This window comes from Ursus arctos, unplaced genomic scaffold (genome assembly GCF_023065955.2).
Source record: "Ursus arctos isolate Adak ecotype North America unplaced genomic scaffold, UrsArc2.0 scaffold_7, whole genome shotgun sequence".
NCBI lineage: Eukaryota > Metazoa > Chordata > Mammalia > Carnivora > Ursidae > Ursus > Ursus arctos.
Genome location: NW_026623089.1, coordinates 78825273 through 78847109, shown reverse-complemented (window position 1 = coordinate 78847109; position 21837 = coordinate 78825273). Strand labels below are relative to the sequence as shown.

General features: G+C 39.1%; 1 protein-coding gene across 1 annotated transcript in view; it reads right to left on the bottom strand.

The window, feature by feature from the left end:
- LIPK (lipase family member K) overlaps positions 1 to 21211 on the bottom strand; it is a 44453-nt gene extending 23242 nt beyond the window's left edge. Inside the window, exons 1-2 of the mRNA XM_026503993.4 lie at positions 21135 to 21211; positions 57 to 172 (exon numbers count right to left, since the gene is read on the bottom strand). Coding sequence (XP_026359778.1) covers positions 57 to 161 — 105 coding nt within the window. The 5' untranslated portion in view covers positions 162 to 172; positions 21135 to 21211. The remainder of the gene's footprint in view (positions 1 to 56; positions 173 to 21134) is intronic.
- Positions 21212 to 21837: the final 626 nt, after the last annotated feature.

The following is a 21837-nucleotide window of genomic DNA, read 5'->3' as shown; positions in this document are numbered from 1 at the left end:
TGATGATAAATTACAAATTCCTTATCTTAATGTTTTTTTCTTAATGAAGGACTTACAATATTCATATTAGCTTCAGGATTTGTGATTCTTCCCTTCTTGTGATAACCATATATAGGTCCAAGAAGAAGGATCCAGCATGTTGTTGCTAAAAGCTGCCACATTTGGGGTCTGCCTAGGAAAGGAAATAGTAATATATTTGTCATCAAAGAGAATTCTACAAGTGAACTTTGGTGTAATCCTTCTATAATACGACTGTAGGAGAGAATAGAAACATGCTTCTGGGTTGTGCTTTAGCAAGCAATAGACTTCATATTTGATGAGGTTGTGGAATACACGTGAGGTTCAGTGGGGTGGAGTCTGGAGCCAAAGACCAAGAAAGAATTCTTGAGACTCCTTTGGTGCAAAATTGGTGGTTTATTAAAGCACAGGGACAGGACCCGTGGGCAGAAAGAGCTGCTGCCCCGGGTTGTGAGGGGTGGCTGATTATATACCATGGGGTTGGGGGAGGTGAGGAAAAGGGGAGGTTGTGAAAATACTTTCATATGTTAAAGAAGACTCACAGGATACTGGAGGCCTTGCTATTGTCAAGCCAAGGCTCTCCCTCCCTCTAATGAGGCCCTAACATGGCAGTTGGGAGTCTCCTGGAGGAATGATCACAGTCCTTGTCAGTGGGCTTCAGGTTTAAAAGAAATTCCATTTTATTTACATTTCCTTCTGCCTCAGCCTCCCTCAATTTTATGGAGGGGATGGTAATGTTAGGGCTCCAGGAAACTGAATTTGGGTCTCTGGAAGTTAGCCTATTGATAAGAAAGCTGCTTCCTTGTAAATCACTAGGACATGTGTAAACTGAGGGAGACTCAGGTCTTGCAGGACTGTGATCTCTGTTAGTTAACCATTTATTTTTCTTTTCCCTAGCTTTTGGGCAGCCAGGGGTGCCTGAGGAATGTCATGTATATCCCATGGTGGGCAGGGGTGGGGTGGGGTTGCGGGGTGTCAATTTCTGCTTTGTCCTCAGCTTGCCTTCTGTTCCCTCATCAATATTCAAGACTCATTGCATGAAAAATCTGAACTTATGAATTTTTTAGTAAGAAAAGAGAGAAGGGAGGAAGGAAAGAAGAAAGTAAAGCATAAACATCAAATAAGTCTCCAATAGATGGCTGGACAAAAGAAGGGAATGTAGAATTTGCAGAGAAAGAAATATAATGGCCAATATATTAATAAAGCACATTTAATATCTCTAGTTATCAAATGAATTAATTCCTTTTCTCTGATCATGGGAGTAAGCATTGGCACAACCTTTATGGAGAGAATTTTATTAACATGACTTACAAATTTAAAACTATTCATACTTTTCACTCAGCAATTCTATTTCTAGCAGTCTAGCCAAAGGAAAAATAATATACATAATAATAAAGAAATAAATATTATAAAATCATTCCTGATTATATATCTTAATATGGTATAATTTACCAAAAAAGAGATTGATAAAATAAATTATGGGTGAGGAAGAATGGTATTATCCAGCCACGAAGTGTATGTTTGTATGTGTTATGTGAACTCTCTATTACATAATATTAAGGGAAAAACAGTGTAGATCGTTTGAGCCCAATGATAAAACAAATGATAAAGAGAAAAAAAAGACTGTCACCTGCCAAACCCACAGGATTGACCCTAAGACCTGACCTTGACTGCCCACCTGCCTGTACCCGTCCACATTTGTCCCACATTTTCCTTAAGTTCTTTTTTCCAGACTATCTCTTGACTCTGGAAAAAAAAACATGACAGGCACAGCATCCCGTGATGGAAACTGAAACTACACCCCAAGCAATAACGACTGCCCAGAAGAAGCTTCCCATGGCCCAGAGCACCCCAACCCGTGTGAGCTCAAACCCGGACTCACGCCTGCGCCGATGGACCGTGGGGTGACCCACAGGCACCTCTCCCTCATTACAATACCAAAATCTCCCCCAGGGAGGAGCCCAAGCCTATTTACAGAACACGTGAGTGTGCACATGCCTTAGGGACCTGCTCAGCCTCATCCCTGCCCCTACATCCGAGGACCAGGCTCCTCCGTCCGAGTACTCATCCCAACCCTAAATACAAGGAACGCACCGCCCTTGCCCGGGGGCCCAGCTTTGGAGGTTATTCCGAGAGATTTCCTTAATTTGCTAAATAAAGTTTCCTTTGTGCGACAACCCGGCTGCTGTAGTTTCTAAACGACTCACCAAGCAGCGAACTCACGTTAGTTGGGTTACGTAAACACCAAATTTCAATTATGGTTATATCTAGACAGTGAATATTTGGGTGATTATTTTCTCATTTTTCAGGACTTTTCATGCTTTATAATTTTTTTATATCCAATATTACTTTATCATAAGAAAGAAGTTACTTTTCAAATAGAAAATTGTCAAAAATATGGGAGAGAAAAGATGATTATATTCCCCATTTGGCTTTGAAATCACTTCAGTTGAAAAGCAACAAGCAAGTAAACAACTGCAGAAATAACACAGGGGGACACTTTGCAGGAGCCCTCCCGTTACTTCAGTCTTTGCAATGTGAAGATATTCAGTTTATGTTGAAAAACACACTCTATCTGCTAATATGTGCTTTTTTTTTTCAGTGTAAGACAGATGGTAATTCTCACCCTGTAGCAAATGGAAGGATATTTCAGAGGATGCTCCAGTATTTTTGTAGAAAATTCCATGAATGTCTGTCCTGGATTCATCAAAGTCATAATCTCTGTTGACTGTATGTATTAATATAATTAATTTATATTATAATTAATATGATCAATGTAATAAATATATATCTGATATTCATGTAATATATGTATTTATAACTCATATTGATTGATACAGCTTAATTCTGGTGAATCACATTGGTAGTGATAACACCACCAATGTAATAATTATTATTACTAACGCAACTATCCATTGAGTACCTATTATGTGCCAAGTTAGGTGCCAGACATACATAGTCTCATTTTATTCTCAAAATGATCCCAAAGGATAAGAAATATTGTCTCCATTTTATTTCAGCTGAGACTGGGCCTTAAAGAGGTCAAGTCATTTGCCTGAGAATAGGACTCTTGTTGCCAGGCTCTGAAGGAAATGTTCCAGAGCGTGGTGTTCTTAACTACTTGGTCCATTGGGAATAGGCTTACAGGGCCCTCTGGCTGCTATGTGCCTGACTGGTGCCGCATAGAACGTAAAAACTCTTCAAACCCCACCCCAGCCAACTTGAATGAGACTCTGTGGGGGTGTGCCAGGGACCTCCGTTTTCAGCCATCATTCCAATGCATCATTCATATGCATTCTAACATGTGAGGAACAACTAGACCACCTGGATTCCTTGAGAAAACATACATTTTGGTTCTCATTTCTGTCCTACTGTCCTAGCTTGTAGGCTCCTGATGCGGGAAATAAAGGCAGAAGGAAACCTAGATAAAATAAAATGTCCTTGTAACCTGCAGCCCATGGACAGATACTTGAGGCAGGCAGAGGGTAATGCTCCTCCAGGAAGCTCCCGACTCTCTTCATGCTAATGCCTTGCTAGAGGGAAAAACAACCTTAACTTGACAATGGCCAGGCCTCCAGTACTGTGAGTTTTCTTTAGCATATAAAAATCCTTTTGGAACTTCCCTTATCTTTACTTCCCCCAACCCCAAAATATACAATCAATTGCCCCTCACCACCCTGGGGCAGCACGCAGCAGCGGCTCTTTCTGCCCCCGGGTCCCGTCCCTGTGCTTTAATAAAACCACCATTTTGCACCGAAAATATCTCAAGAATTCTTTCTTGGCTGTTGGCTTCAGACCCCATCAAACCTCACCTATATATATGTATCCAAAACTACATCCGTTCTTATAAACATTTGTCAAGTAAATAGATGAGTGAAAAGACCGAATGAATACATCGTTTAATCTTAAAGATGACCCCACATTGACTCACCATTTTGCATTATATCTCTCTTGCCTGGTTTCATTTTGTCAGGGAGCCCTCTTGCTCAACTGTAGACCCCAACAGATAAAACCAGAAACAGACAGGACAGCTCAACTTATGCTCTAACTAAAACCCATGGTACTGATTCCTTATCACACTTTTTTGAGGCGTTGACAAAGACTTTTGGCAATGACCAGAACATTCCAACCACCGGATCAGAAAAGCCCTGAGAGCAATGAAATGTCTAGAAGACCACACCCTACAGGTCCCCTTCCCTGCCCATGATGACACACTAAACACATACCACCTCCCATCCATGACTGTGCTGTCTGCCTGCTCCCCTGCACATATTCCCTGCTCTCCCGCACATATTCCCTGCTCTCCCCAGCCCCCCAAACTCTCCTATAAAACTTGAGGTGTTCCTTTTGGCCGCAGAGAGGTCTGCTGTTAAGGCAGGAGCCTGCCACCTCCCCCAGCTGCTGGCACCCAAAATAAATCCTTTTGTCTTTTCCAAACCCTTGTCTTTTGAGTGATTGGCTTCTCTTAAGCCAAGTTTATCCGAATTTGTTTGGCAACAATGTTGGCAACCCAGCCCAGAGCTATGCTCTCAACCTGTCCAGCGCCCTTGGGATGCACCGGAGGGAGTGGCTTAGCTGTTTGTTTTCAGAGTTAGCCACTGTGATAGATCGATCAGTGACAATTTCACCCTGCTTCATTGGTCCTCTCGTGCAGTAAACTTTGAGAGTTGATTATGTCCTTAATTCAGGATTATCTTATGGGAAGGCATGAGGGAAAATTTTAAAAGTCGTCTTTTTTCTCAAAGCACTCACAATTTAGATGTTCTGGTTTCTGTGGGGTGGTTGGCATTTGGGCCTCTGGGTTACAAGCACGGCCAGGAAGGGCCCCTCCATTAGAGCACATCCAGCTCCCTTCAGTAATGGGGTTGCTGGAGAGCCTCTAGGGCCTGGGTTCCTGCAGAGCAGCTGGACCGTGTGCTGCCTCTAGGAAGAACTGGGCTCTTGTCCTAAGGGATGGCGCAAGAATGTACTAGTCATGACAGGCTGTGTTGTGCAGCTATGACATTGAGCCCATTGGGCTGCTTTGTTTCACACCTCTGTGTGCTGGATCTGGGTTGGGAAGTGTGACATGCCCAGACAAGAGCTGTCTCTGTCTTCCATTTCGGTCAGTGGTTCTAACCAAACAGCCTCTCTTCAGACGCTTCTCACCAGGGCTGTGCTTACCTGTACTTTCGAGGGATGTACTTACCTGCTCTGCCCTATCGGAGCCTCACAACATTACCTATAATTGTCCAGTGAGGCTGCCTGATTTAGACACTTCTCCTTCATGGTAGCCCAAGAGTCCCCTTATTTCTTTGACTGGTTTCCATGACAGCTCCCTGATGAATACATCTCATACTGACATGCTGCTGGCTCACACGAATGTATAGGAAGATGGTAGACTAAGACAGCAGCCATGACAGATTCCTGGGGGCTCTCAGTCCTTAAAAGTGAGATCCTGGGCCTCCAGTCTCCAGACTTAATCAACCAAATTATATGTATTTTAGGTTTTTATACATATAATCTATACATCGACTATATTGATTATCACTCTTTTTTTTTTAAAGATTTTATTTATTTATTTGACAGAGATAGAGACAGCCAGCAAGAGAGGGAACACAAGCAGGGGGAGTGGGAGAGGAAGAAGCAGGCTCATAGCAGAGGAGCCTGACGTGGGGCTCGATCCTGTAATGCCGGGATCACGCCCTGAGCCAGAGGCAGACGCTTAACCGCTGTGCCACCCAGGCGCCCCTGATTATCACTCTTAATCAGTATTTCACACTCTTTTCTATGAAACATGACTCTCAGAAGATGCTACTTGTGAGAAGAGCTCACAGAAAAGCATGTGTTAGACTATTTCTATACACATAGTTTACATCTTATATAAAAACTATATACAATGGTATGTTTATCATCCCTGGTTCTTGCCCACTAAATGTCAATAACCACCATTAGATTACTCAAATATGTGTCTTCATCTTTCCAAATGTCCCCTAGGGTGACCGATATTGTCATAGGTACACACATATACACGTGCTAGCTAATGACTTGCTCTGGGAGTCTTAGTCTACAACACTGTAATTAAGGGTCAGTGTAATCCTGCAGTCCTGACCCTCTTTTGCTATAATTGACTTTTCTGCAATCTCATTTGCTCTTGAAATTTTATTGTTTGAATAATACCAATTAAGCATACTATGGCCCATATTTCTAAGGAACACTCTTGGGAAATGCTGCATATATATATATGTGTGTATATATATAATATATATATGTACACACACATATGTACACACAGATATATATACATATACACATATATATGTACACACACACACATATATATACACACACATACATATATATATATTTTTCTATTTACTACACCAAAAAAAAAAAATTCTGTATAATCAAGGGAAGACTAACATGACACAAGTAGCCCCAAACTGAAACCTCATCTTTGAGAAGTTTTCTGCAGGCAGATGGCCTCCACAGCAGTGAGAGCTGCTACGGACTTACCCAGCTTTGGTTGGGAAAAGGTAATACCAGCAATAGGACTACTTGTAAGACTGTCCTCCCTTGCTCAAGAATTTTTCTCTAATAATGTTTGTTTTCTGTCTTTCCCCCTAGCTTGGGCAGCCAGGGAGAAATAGGAGACTTTCAAAAGAATATTGCCATGCTGCATTTTCTGTTTCATATTGGGTGTAAATATTTTCCATCAAGTGCATGTAGATTACATGTAGGCAACTTTTGTAAGTAATGCATTTTGCATTGACGGACACATTGATGATGACATCAAGGATACCAATTTCTCAACAAAAAAATAGTAGAAACAAACAGAGACCTTCATTCCACTTTTCTCATTGCTTCATGATAGTTATTGTCAGGCTTATCAAGCAACCATTTAACCAGAGCTGATGTCAATGTTTGGAGCGTTCTCAGTCAATCCACACCCCAATTCTAAGAGTTGGCCAGAAGATGCAGGTAGGTACAAAGACCCCATCATTAGCTTTATTTTACCATTGAGGAGACTGAGATTCCTCAGAGCAAGACATAGTAACTGGCCTTTCTGTGTTTCCAAAGCTTTCTTAGGAAAATATTTGCAATTGAGTGAATAAAAAATACTCCATGTCAAAATTAGTAATATGTAATATGATTATGTTAACTTATAACATATAATGATGTATATTAACTTTTATTAGGAGAGAGAAAAGCTCACAATCAATACTACAAGTTTCTACCTTATTAAGTAAACAAAGAAAAGCCTATAGTAAGTAGGAGAAAAGAAGTAATAAATATAGGAGGAAATAATCAATAAAATAAAACACAAAGAATATTAGAGAAAATCAACTGACCCCCAAAGTTGATCCTTTGGAAAGATTTATAAAATTGATAAGCACTAGGAAGATTAATCAAGAAAAAAACAGAGTTATATAAAGTACCAGAATCAGAAATTAAAGAATGAATATCATGAACAATATCACAAATAATAAAATTGTAAGAAGGGTATATGAAGAAATTTACATGCCAATTAATTTGATAAATTAGATAAAATGGAAAAATTCTTTGAAAAACACAACTTCAATAATTTCTGTTTCAAGAAAAAATAGAACATTTGATGAGCCTTATTCTATTAAAGAAATTGAATTTGTTTTCAGAAGCATTTACACACATACAAACAAAAATCCCACTTCTGAGTATCTTGACTACTAAGTATTAGTTTGATTAGTTAAAAAAAATATATTTTTAATTGGGTCATGTTCTACTTTGATCCTTAAAAAAACTTATGAATAGGCATGCCTGGGTGACTCAGTGGGTTAAACTTTAGACTCTTGATTTCAGCTCAGGTCATGATCCACGTTGGGCTCCCTGCTGAGTGTGGAGCCTGCTTAAGATTCTCTCTCCCTCTGCCTTTCTACCCCCCCACAGTCTCTTTTAGATAAACAAACAAACAAACAAATAAATAAAATTTTAAAAGAATTTCTTTAAAAAAAAGACGTAGGAGTAAAAATAAAAAGAAACCCAATGGTTTCCTTAGTGAATATCCTATTTAACAAATAAGGAAGAGATTATTATAATTAAGCAAAAAAAAAAAGAAAAAAAAAAGAAAAAGAAAAAAGAAAAAGTAAAGGAAGAAACTCTTTCCAACTCATTTTATGAGGCCAAGATAAATTTACATTATATTCTAAAGTGACCTAAATAGCCAACACATATTTGCAAAAGAAATGAAGTCGGATGACTGACATTACCTGATTTCAAGATTTGCAAGTTGCAGTAATCAACACTGACTGTGTGGCAGTGTCACATGATAAATATCCAGTACAATACAACAATTGGTGCGCAACTATACACATACACAAAGAGTCAAGTGATTTTGGGCAAAGCTTATAATTCAATGGCAAAGAATTCTATTTGCAAAAATGGTACTAGAACTGAGAAAAAAAGTCAAGTTCAACCCTTAACTAGCACCATTTGCAAAAGTTAAAAGTAAATTATTGGCCTAAACATAAAAGCAAAAACTATAAAGTTTAAACAAAAACACAGGGAATCTTTGTGACCGCAGGGTAGCAAAGATATCTTAGGACACAAAAAGCATGAAAGACAAAAATGATAAATTGGATCTTATTGAAATAAAAACTGTACTGCTGAAAAGACAACATTAAGAAATTTAAATGTCAGGCCATTGGCTTTGAGTAAATATTTGTAAAACAAAAATCTGACAAAGAAATTTTGTCCAGAATACATTAAGATCTCTTACAACTCAATAAGAAGTCAAATAGCCAATAATAAAATGGACAAAAGCTTTGAACAAAAGAAAGCGTATGAATGACTAGTAAGTACATGAAGGGGTGCTCTGTATCTTTCATCATCAGGGAAATTCAAATTAAGATTACAATGAGATAACTCTTTTCGCCCACTGCAATAGCTAGAATTAAAAAGAGCAATGGTTGGCAAGGACATTGAACAACTGGAATGCTCATGATTTCTTCACTTGTAGAAGTGTAAAATGGAAAAAGCACTGGATAAAACAATTTAGTATTGTCTTACATAGTCTTATAGAATTAAATATATGACATACAATTTCCACATGACTCAGTATTTCCACCCCTAGGTATTTACCAAGAGAAAAGAGAACATATGTTATCTAGAAGATTTGTAAACAAATATTCATAGCATGTGTATTAATAATAAACCCCAACCAGTCATAACCCAAATATGGAATGGGTACAGACTGTCGATACAGTACGTCGGTCCAATGAAATACTCCTTAGCAATAAAAAGGGAAAAAACAGCTGATACACATAACCACATAGATAAAACTCAAACACATGATTTTGAGCAAAAGAAAGAAGTCACATACAAAGGAGTATATAGAATAATTATATTTATATGAAATTTTAGACAAAAATCAATACTAATATATAGTGACAGAAATCAGATTGAGGGTGATTTGGGGCTAGGCGGCAAGGAAAAAAGAAATTTTCTAGGGTGATAAATATTTAATATTAAGACTGATCTTATGGCAAGCCACCTGGGTGGCTCAGTCAATTAAGCGTCTGCCTTTGGCTCAGGTCATGATCTCAGGGTCCTGTGATCAAGCCCCGCGTTGGGCTCCCTGCTCAGTGGGTTATCTGCTTCTCCCTCTCCCTCTGCCCCTCCCCCACACTTTTGCATTCTCTCTCTCCCTCTCAAATAAATAAAATCTTTTTTTTTTAAAAAAGACCAATCTTACAGCAGTTATGTGGGTTTATTTATCAAAGGTCATGCCTTGTACTCTTATAGCACGTAACTACATTACAATATACAAGTTATATCTCAATGAAGTGTTGAAAACAAAAAGAAGCAGCAACCACAGTGGCCCAATAGCCTTGCCATGTTAGTTCCATCCACTCCCTTTCACAAACTCTTTCTGATCCTTGTTTGTATTTGTGAAAAATACTGGGATCTTCAACCCTGTCCCTCAGAGATTCTGATTCTAAGGTAAAGTAGAGACTCAAGAGCTGCATTTTTATTTTTATTTTTTATTTATTTATTTTTAAGAACTGCGTTTTTAATTAGTACCCCTGCGTGGTTCTGAGATAGGTTACTCCAAATTCACATTTGGAGAAGCACATCACTGGACAGATTTAATTCCTATTTCTCTGCCTGTGTCCTTGTTTCCCACACCTGTGATGTCCCCACTTTTCATCTCTCTAGACTCTTTCCCTCTTGCCTGGTTTAACTTTTTTGAGTCATTCTTTGACTGCCCTTTGCTCTGAAATGTTCTTCTAATGAGTTTGAAGGTGATACCATGAATCATCAAATCATTTCCAATGGCTTAATTCCTGTTGTCTCTTAAATTGCACAGCAAGCTGCTTGTTATACCCTTCCTTCATAAACATTTCAAACATGAACAGTACCTATTTCGGTACTAATTGGGTAAGCTTGAATTCTTAGCCTTTTCAAAGGAGCTCTGAATAACAACGTCTGTAGAAATAACCCAACACTCCTCTCCAGAGGATCAGCTCAGTTTGCTCTTTTGTTTTGCTTCTTGGCTGACATTTAGTTTAACTGCTCAACAAAAAAATATCTTGGCACTCTGCTTTCTATTTCACAGCTCAGTCCTCGAATTTAAGGGCAGATTTCCAGGCTTAGTTTCTGAAAGAGAACTTAAAATATTTGGCATATCTGAGATACCTGATAATATTGTTAGATTCTAACTCAACTGAGGGTCACAGAGCCCAGCTCACGCAATCTCCACGTGCTGCTATATTATTCAAGTGGATTTCTTTTTCAGATATAACCTTTGCAGAGAAATGATATTGGTCTTTCTGTTGTAAATGATTCTGGCAGGCCACGATGGTCACGCACTCATAGTAACAGAGCAGAACCATGGCTATACCAGAAAGTCCAGTCCATAAAATCATGTTTCTTTCAGGAATACATTTTTTCTGCTTTGAATATTCATCTGTCTCTTATTCCTGTCACCAGCAATCAAAGTGCTATTATTAGTAACATTTATCATGAAAAAATAAAATTCAATGAAAATAATAACAGCTATCATTTTTAAAAAGATTTTATGTATTTATTAGAGAGCATGTGTGAGCAGGTTGGGGCAGGGAGGGACAGAAGGAGAGAGAGAATCTCAGGCTGAATCCCTACTGAGCACAGAGGATGATCCGGGGCTTGATCTCATGACCCTGAGATCATGACCTGAGCTGAAATCAAGAGTTAGTCATTCAACCAACTGAGCCACCCAGGCACCCCACTATCATTTTTAGTATGGTTCCTGTATAATAATAATTTTTGAAAATAACTTTATGTCAGGAGCTTTTAAAAGCAGTTTATATGAATTAACTTATTTAATCCACTAAACAATTTATTGGTACGTTAACTAGTATTATTATCTCCTTTTTGTTTGTCTTGCAGAATGAGAAACTGAGGCACAGAGAGGCTAGTACATTAGCTAAATTCACATAGGTAGTAATTGCTGGCATGAGATTTCCTTGGAGATCATTGGATTCAAGATACTACTGTCCATCACCACTCTGTACTGCCTTTCTTCTGTGTGCTGGAGCGTTCCTTGGATCAGGTCATTTCTTTTCTTGCCTAGTGGCAAGACCACATTTCATGGAATTTTCAGTAATTTAATATAAAAAGTTACAAGCTAAAAATCTAATTTAAAAGACATTGGTCATCTTGCCACTTCCTCATTCCTGGCCCTCTGGTTAAAAAAAAAAGGGGGGGGGGATTAACTTCTTTATTCCAGAGAAAGAGAAATTACCACTCATCGTTGTGTACCAACCCGAAGGGTTTGCTTTTTTTTCTCTCAATCTCTTCCTCCTTCCCTCTTGCCTCCCCTCCCTTTCTTCTTTTTTTCCTTCTCTCTACATCATTCTCTTTCTCCCTTCTGCCCTCCTTCCCTCCTTCCCTCTGTAGCAGGAAGAATCACATCAGCATTTGGGTTTAAAGGCTTTTAGGGGCGCCTGGGTGGCTTGGTTGGTTAAGCCTTGGACTCTTGCTTTTGGCTCAGGTCACGATCTTGGTGGTGGGATCGAGCCCTGCATCAGGCTCAGCAGGGAGTCTGCTTGAGGATTCTCTCTCTCCCTCTCCTGTCTCTAAAATAAATAAGTAAGATCTTAAAAAAAAGGGGGGGGGGCTTTTAAGTAGGACTATTTTCTCCGAGGCAAATAAACAGAAGTGAAAGTGGAAACTGCACAGATAAATCAGATTTAGATACCCACAAAGGCTGTAATTAGGTTGAACAGGTGCTGTGGTTAATGAGAAGAGGAAAACAAACTTCAGCTCAAATGACTCACAGTGTGGAGTCTGGAATAATAAAAACATATTGTCTGGAATAAGCAGGAATTATTCTGAGCATGCTGTAATGTATTTATAGCAAGCACTTTATCCGTTCATCGTTTATGAGAATTCAGGCCATTAACAGGTGGCGTGTGATAGGTCCACAATAAGATTTGCTGAATAAATGTGAGAAAGGTAAGCAGGTCAATGTAAGTGACTTGCTTCTTTAGTTTTTGTTGTTGTCACTGCTAGTTTTAACTCTTTTAGCTGAAAATAAAACTGAATTGTATTGTACATTTCTTATCTATTTAAAAAGTGACAAAAGAAAATCTGATTTTGACTGAGAGAGCTCAGTTGGAGTACTTTCCTTCCCGATAAATTGTTCTTAACCTTCTGAGTGGATCCTTGGTAGCCAAAATTATTAGAAGAATGTGAAAATGAATCAAAAGATCAGTTTCAAAACTGGAAACTCAACTCCTCTTCCTAACCAAAACTGGTCAGCAAAGTAGAAATAGAAACTCCTCAATTAGTTGAAAGACTCCTATGAAAAATTCTCCAGCTGTAATTATATCAACAGTAAAATACTGAACACTTTCACCTTAAGAATGGGACAAAAGACAGGGTATGTGCTCTCATCACATCTATTCATCACGGCACAGCAGGTGTTATTAAATAAAATAGAGTAAAAGGAAAGGAAAAACAAAACAAAAAAGCAGAAAGGTGGAAAAGTAGAAGTGAAACTGTATTTGCAGATGACATGATAGCGCATTTAGAAAATCCTAACTAATCTGCACAAAAATTACAAGATCTAATGAGTATATGCAGAACAGTATCAGGACACAAGGTCAATGTAAAAAATGAACAAACAATTGTTTATCTTACGTTAACAAGAAAATGCTTACAAAACAAAAATTTTATTTTTAAAAATTTTATTTATTTATTTGAGAGAGTGAGAGAGAGAGAGATCATGAGCAAGGGGAAGGGGTAGAGGGAGAGGCAGACTCCCCACTGAGCAGGGAGCCTGATGTGGGACTCAATCCCAGGACACAGGGATCATGACCCGAGCTGAAGGCAGATGCTTAATTGACTGAGCCACCAAGGTGCCCACAAAACAAAAAATTTAAAATATTAGTTAGGGGTGCCTGGGTGGCTCAGATGGTTAAGGGTCTGCCTTTGGCTCAGGTCATGATCTCCAGGTCCTGGGATGAGCCCCGCATCAGGCTCCCATCTCAGCAGGGAGCCTGCTTCTCCCTCTCCCTCTGTCTCTTCCCTTGCTGTGTGCGCTCTCTCTCTCAAATGAATAAAATCTTAAAAAATTAAATAAAAATAAAATAAAATATGAGTTAAATAGAATAAAAAACAAAAATAGTAAGTAGCAATTTGAACAAAAGACCAGCAAGATCTTCACACTGAAAAGTGTAAAACTTAAAGAAACCTAAATAAATGGAGAGATATTACCTACTTTACGCATAAAAGACTCCATATTGTGAAACTGTCAGTTCCCAAATTGAACTCTATAGGGATTAAGTTCCAGGGACAATTCCAGCAGACTTCTTAATAAAAAACAACAAGGTGATTTTAAAATTTATGTAGAAATATAAAGACCCTGTAATAGCTTAAGCTATTTTAAAAAAGAATAACAAAGTTGGAGGACGTACATTACACAATTTTAAGATTTACTATGGGACTACTGTAATCAAGACAATGTAGTATTGGCAAAAGGACTGAGAAAGATCCATTAAAAGAATAGAGTACAGAAATAGACCAAATTATATGTAATCTAATAGCTTTTGACAGATACTCTAATAAAGTTCAATAAGAAGAGAAAAACCTTTTCAATAATTATTTCACTGGAACAACTGGATATCAATTTAGAAAAAAAAACTTGCTACATTTCTTAAACCAGACATAAAAACATACTTGACATGTATTGCAAATATAAAAGTAAAAACTAAACTGTAAAGTTCTGAGAAGAAGACAGAAGATAATATCTTTACAAATTTGGGATAGATAACTAAGTATAAAAGAAAAAATATTATAAACAAGTCTTTATTAAAATAAACTGGTCATCAATAACACCATTAAGAAAATAAAAAGGCAAATCACAGACAATATGAAAACATTTCAATAGATATCTGGTAAATTACATATGTCTAGGATTTTTCAAGATATAAGTAATAATGAAACATACAATTAAATTTAAAATTAGCAAAATACTTGAATAATCACTTCATGTAAGAGGATATATGAAGAGCCAATAAACACACAAAAAGATGTTCATTACTGTTAGTCATCAGAAAAATGCAAATTAAAACCCTCATGAGCTACTACTACATACCCACTAGACTGGCTAACATTAAAAAGACCAACAATAGCGGCACCTGGGTGGTTCAGTGGGGTAAGCATGCAACTCTTGGTTTCAGCTCAGGTCATGATCTCAGGGTCCTGGGATCGAGCCCTACATTGGGCTCCCCACTGGACATGGAGCCTGCTTGGGATTCTCTCTCTCGCTCTCCTTCTGTCCTTCCCTCTCCTCACCTCAAACAAATAAATCTTTAAACATATAAATAAATAAATAAAAAAATAAATAAATAAATAAATAAATGTAAATACTGGAGAGAAGGAGGAACAACTGGATCTCTCATACATTGCTGAGGGGGGTTTATAATATTACAACTGTCAAAAACTGGCAATTTCTTAAAATCCAATAAGACTGCAATTCCATATTTAGGTAGTTGCTCAAAATGAAAGAAAATATAGGTCTATATAAAGACTGGTTTGCAAACTTATTCCTTGAAACTTCTTCATAATAGTAAATTATTGGAAATAACCCAAACACCCGTCAATAATACGAGGGATATACAACTGCGTTATAGTTCTATAATGGAACTCATTGACACATACAACATAGATAAATCTCCCAAATGTTTTGCTGAGTGAAAGAAGCCAAACACAAAAGAATGCTTACTCGATAACTCTTTTTCTATGAAGATCAAGAACAGGTAAAATGAGGGGCTCTTGACTGGTTCAGCTGGTGAACATGTGGCTCTTGATCGCAGGGTTGTTAGGTTTGAGCCCGTGTTGGGTGCAAAGGTTACTTAAAAACAAAATCTTAGGGGGAAAAGAAAGAACAGGTAAAATAAATGTATTGGAATAGAAAAAACAATAGTGCTTGGTGGTGGCATTGACTGGAAAGGTACAACAGCTTCTGGGTATAACAGTACTCTGTATCTTGACCAGGATGATTGTCAAGACTCACCAAACTGCACACTTAAGATTTGTGCATTTTTATGGTACATAATTACAACTTGATTAAAAAGAAACTGGAAACAATGTTGCAAAACAGGTGTTCTCAATGATTACTAGTGTTGGCGTAAATTAGCTCAACTCAATTGGTAAACAACATTGCTACACTTACCAGGACTTCTTAAACTATTCATATCTTATGTCCCAGATGTTCCACTCAATAAATAGATACTTAGAAAATATGTTTTACACTTGAAGGTTGGGCGGGGCAGGGAAGTGGGGGGGGGCGGAGATCTTTTCTACAAAGTTGCTTTCATGCTTGTTGTTTGAAATAAAGAAAACTTAAAAACATGTTCACTTGTAAAGGGGTGCTTAAATAAAATACAATACGTTAATTAAATATATTAGATGATTAATTATTGTAGAGAAAACCATTAAAATGGACATGAAGACACACTTAGGATATTACATTAAGTGGGGAAAAATTTGTAGGGAGGAGCTCCAGGGTGTGCAATGACTTTCCAAAAATATATAGGCATATAAACTGTTTTTAAAAAATCAGATTATAGATCTTTGACTCCTGTATATATTCTTTCCTAAAATTGATACAACCTGAGAATTTCTAGCTTCAAGCTGGTTTTCCTTTTTCAGCTCTACACAGGGAAAGCCTATCTTTCCCATCTCCTGAATCTTAGCATGACGAATAGTATGGAGGAACACTTGACAGCATCGACATTGGTATTGGCAAAGGCATTGTTGATAAAGTAGCAGTCCTTTTCCAAGGGCAAGTCACCTCTGCAAAAGTGCTGGTTTTTAATTCTTTGCTTTCAAAAAATTGGAAAAGAATCTACTTGAGTTGTCAGGAGGTATATCATTAAAAATAATTTTTGTGGATGCATCGTTATCTGATTTGTGACACAGAGCTTCAGAAAGAATTCAAGGAAGTAAATAATACTATATAAACATGGTTTTTCAGCACTTACATCTGTTGAATAAATGGAAGACAACTAAAGCTGAATTTTGTTTCATCTGTTAATAATAATCATCACTGAGTGTATGAATTAAAATGAGAAGTTCCATTCATGTCATTAAGAGATTCATTCCTGAATGGGATAGACCGGTGATGGGTAGTAAGGAGGGCACGTATTGCATGGTGCACTGGGTGTTATACACAACTAATGAATCATCTAGCCTTACATCGGAAACCGGGGATGTACTGTATGGTGACTAACATAATATAATAAAAAATCATTAAAAAAAAAAAAAGAGATTCATTCCTAATAAAATTTGGTTTTAATGCATAATAATCATTCATTAAACCTTTAATATATTTATGATCCTATGACCGATTATATGCTAATAAAGATTACAATAGCAAGTCATTAAAAAATTAAAAGAAAATGTAACTTCATGACCGAAAAATGAAAACAATTTTTTAAAAGATTTTATTTATTTGACAGAGACAGAGAGACGGCCAGAGAGAGTGGGAACACAAGCAGGGGGAGTGGGAGAGGAAGAAGCAGGCTGCAAGCAGAGCAGGGAGCCTGATGTGGGGCTCGATCCCAGGACCCTGGGATCACGCCCCGAGCTGAAGGCAGACGCTTAACGACTGAGCCACTCAGGCACCCCTAAAATGAAAATAATTTCAATTTCAATGTATATCTACTGTTTTAGTTGCAGAGAAGAAGGGTCAGTTGATCAATAAAAGAATTTTTAAGCTTACAAATACATTTGGATATACATTTATAAAAATATATAAAACACCTGTAGAAAAAGAAAAGTGGAATGGGAGTATGAACTCAAGGAACAAACAAAAGATATAATTTTTTAATCCATTAAATAAGAGATTTTTTTTCAATGGATGATATTAGTTTTCATTTTTTTTAAGATTTATTTATTTATTTATTTATTTATTTATTTATTTATTTATTTGACACAGAGAGACAGCCAGCAAGAGAGGGAACACAAGCAGGGGGAGTGGAAGAGGAAGAAGCAGGCTCCTAGCGGAGAAGCCTGATGTGGGGCTCGATCCCAGAACGCTGGGATCACGCCCTGAGCTGAAGGCAGACGCTTAACAACTATGCCACCCAGGCGTCCCTGATATTAGGTTTCAAATCACTATATCTGTTGGATATATTTTAAAAATTGCATAACAATTTCAATTTAAACTGTCTACACTATGCTTTAAGGTGCATCCCTTGCAATCTTTTAAAACTATGATAAAAAAATTTATATGTCAGCCTAAAAATTTGTACATATTTATGGAGTTTTGCACAATTTGGGGCAATAGAGGCAAAAACAATTTTTTAAAAAGATTTTATTTATGTATTCGACAGCGATAGAGACAGCCAGCGAGAGAGGGAACACAAGCAGGGGGAGTGGGAGAGGAAGAAGCAGGCTCATAGCGGAGGAGCCTGATGTGGGGCTCGATCTCACAACGCCGGGATCACGCCCTGAGCCGAAGGCAGACGCTTAACCGCTGTGCCACCCAAGTGCCCCCAAAAACAATTTTTGAGCAACTTACAGATATATTTTTAAATATTTGTTTTTAAAATATCTCAAATAAACCCATAAAGTATGATCTTCTGAAAGACTGGAAAGATTACTCCAGAATGATAAAGATTGCACTTGGATTCTAGGAGTAAAAATTTCTGGGGCGCCTGGGTGGCACAGCGGTTAAGCGGCTGCCTTAGGCTCAGAGCGTGTTCCCGGCGTTATGGGATCGAGCCCCACATCAGGCTCCTCCACTATGAGCCTGCTTCTTCCTCTCCCACTCCCCCTGGTTGTGTTCCCTCTCTCGCTGGCTGTCTCTATCTCTGTCAAATAAATAAATAAAATCTTTAAAAAAAAAATTTCCCCGCTTTTGCTACTTATTGGTTAAACATTTTCCTTGATGACTTTACTATGTTGAATTACTCTTATAATAAAAATATACTTAAAACGTTACAAATAATTAGGTGTAAATTTAAACCCAATGATCTCTGAGTAAATACCCTAGCGGTGTGGGGAAACAAAGGCAGAAGAAAAATTATTAAATTTCCTTACTACTTACAGCCCGTGGACAAGTCCTTGAAATAGGCAGAGTGACATTCCTCCAGGGACTCAACTGCCTGGGCAATAGGCAATCTTAGCCCAACTCCCAGGACCCTGTGAGTCTACTTTAACATATAAAAATTCCTTTGGAAACTTCCTTTATCTCTAACCCCCCCCCCCCCCCGCCAAGATACATGTTGGCAATCATCCCCCAAGTATATGACGCACCAATATACATCTGAAGGGTCTCACTGAGTAAGGGACAGGTGGGGCGAGGTAGGGAGAGAGAAGTAGGGGGCTACACGATTAGGCTCACAAAAATCCCAGAAATGCTGAGATGCAACAAAACCAGAGATAAGGGAGCAAACCAGACCACCCCGCCCTGGACATCAGAGGTGGGTGTTGTTATGGCAGTCAAAGTGTGACCAGATCCCAAAGAAGAAGTAAGCCATTGAAAATGTTATCACCAGTCCTCACTCAAAACAAGACATCACAAGAATGAGGAGGCCACAAGCTCCGTGGTCAGTTCTAAATAAAAGACGGTGGATGGAGGCCCACATTGGCAACCCTGTCGGGGCCCCTCTCACTCCTGAGAGGTTTTTCTGTATCCTTGCTTCATAAAACTCTATGGTTTTGCTCACTCGCCTTTGTCCGTGAGATTCATTCTTCGACCCGGTGAGACAAGAACCTCGCTCTCCTGCTTCACTAGAAGTCTGATGGGGCAAATTTGACAAGTTCTAGTATTTCTATTTTGTAATAACCATAACAGCAGCCCCCTACCCCCACCTCATTTTTGTTTATTACACGATTTGGGGCAGTGATACCAAGGATCGTGTTGACCGGAAGACTGTTGTCTGTCAATGAAGACGTTTGGGTGTTTGCCACATTTTCCCCTTTTATCCAACATGTTCCATCCAAAATCAGTTGGGGTGTTTACAGAAATTTAACCTCTGTCTCATCCTCACCTCAGCATCCTTCACAAAGCTCTGATATTCTTATCTCTTACCAAAGTGTGACTCACGAGGTTACACAACTATTTTAGCCGCCAGGTTAGTCAGATTCTGAATCTAATTTGGTTCTCTGTTTTCTGAAGTCCTCCACCCACAGAATGAAAGAAAGAATCGGGAAGAGTGAGGACATTATCGTCAACAAGTGAATGGGAGGAAATCGTTACACAACAGTACATCCAGGCCTGCAAATCTGGGATGTGAGGATTTAGCGCTCTGTGTCAAAGGAAGAAGGGCTCCTGCAGCTTTGACAGGATCTTCAAATGGGGCTGAGAGGCCAATAGCTCTGGGCGTCAAGCCCAGGGGAACCCCAGCAGAAAAGACTTTCAGGCTGAATGGGGAATGAAATGCTCAAGGGGAAAAAGGAAAAAGAGCAAACACTAGAGGGCATTGTATTTTCACGGCTCTCCTACTATGTTGAGGACAAAGCCCTTGAACTCTGGATCACAGTTGCTTCAAAATTTAAAAAAAGTAAGACTGATAACAAAGGAGGAGCTGTGGAGGGGGGATGCTTGATCCCTCAGTTTCTTCTACATAGGCTGGCAAAGGAACCTTAAAGCTAGTTGTATTAGAGTAAAATGACTCCTGGGACGCCATAGTCCCATCCCCACAGTTGGCTCCACAAGGTGCCATATTTCTTGTCTGAAGTGTTAAGTGGGGTCAAGTGACTCTATACTTGAACAGATGTCTTTTTGCAAACATGAAAGTCTGGTAACAACTTTCTTATTTCTGAGAACAGAGAATTAAAGATAAGCATATTGTAAAGGCAAGAAAATGAACATTTGGCTTTGACACGTAGACTGAGAGGACAATCATTTCGTCTCTCAGTGCTCAGGGAGATCTGAGTCCATGAGGCTGGCCCATCCTCATGTGCCGGAGTTCACGCAGGTCTGCAATTATGAGGGCTGGAGGAGCAGCCGACTCTCATATCCACATTCATAGGAACCACTTTTTCACTCCTCACCCAGCAAAGGTACTCATTACAAAGCAGCAGAAAAGGAGAATGACATGTCCTCACAAACCACTGGAAGAATGTTCATAATTTCCGTAAGTAGGAATGTCACTTCGTACAAGAACGCTGGCTAATCCCTTGGCCCCATGTTTTCCCGCAGATGACCCCACTTATAAGAAGGAATATTCATGCTCAAGGCCATTGGAATGAGACAATAAAAGGCTTTTTGAAAATTCCAGAAAGTTTTAAAAACATTCTCCAAACATTCTTTCCCAAACCCCAAGATGCACAATCTAAGAGACTGGTCTCTTAAATCCATAAAATCGGCCACTTGCCTTGCCCAGGAGTGGGCTTACAATTCCTCCTCTCGAAGAGACTCAAATATGGCAATGTCTGCTTTCTAAATGCTATAGCTTTCTGAAACTCGCGATGACATTCTCTAAGAAAAACTCTGCACCGTATCTTCTCGGTGGTCACAATCTACCCTCACTACCTCTTAACGAGGTGGAATCAAATACAACATTCCTCACCAAGCTGTAAAGTTTCTGTACCTCCGAACAGTTCCCAAGTCTCATTGCAATACCAGGACCAGGCCCTGCAAAAAGATCAACAGTCATTACCTGATCCCTGAAGTCTCTGAGAGGGGGATCTGCTGTCTTCAAGCCCTGGGAGCTTCAGATTAATTCCAGCTCCTTCCAAAAGCAGTTGCCAGGAGAGCATGCTCTGTTCCAGACAGCCCGGGAGATGTTGCAACCAGAAACTTCTCAACTCGAGGCAGATTAATCATGACTTCAAATATGACAGAAGCCGCCCAGGCAACCTTGTCAGGTGAGTTCTTCCCCGGGCATGAGAAAAGAAGTGCGAATGGACTAAAACCTTGCTTCTGCCCAGCTGGTCCCCGGGTTCTGTGCCTCAAGGGTCAGATGGATTGGAAATTTCTCAGCAGAACATAGACTCTCCATCCAGAAAATAATTCCACCCGAGGATGGACGCCATGACCTAGGCATGCAGGCATCTCCATAAAAGGCCTCACCCCCTCCATCAGTTCCAACAGCCATAGTACTATTCATTGCCAGTTCCTGCCTTGGCTTTCCTAAATTTCCTCTACCTTCTTACGTAAATTGAGTATCAGAACAGACAGGAAACGGAGAAAGTGTATCCAAGTCTTTCAACAGAAGCCTAGGAACACAGTGTCTCATTCAAGGTCTCCCGCCAGCTAAAGGCAGAAGCAGCAGCTTTTGCTCTCTCTGACAGGCATCTTTCCTGCTGCAGGAGCAGCTCCTGTGTCTGCCCTGGGACAAGGGGGGCCGGGGGGGGTGGTGG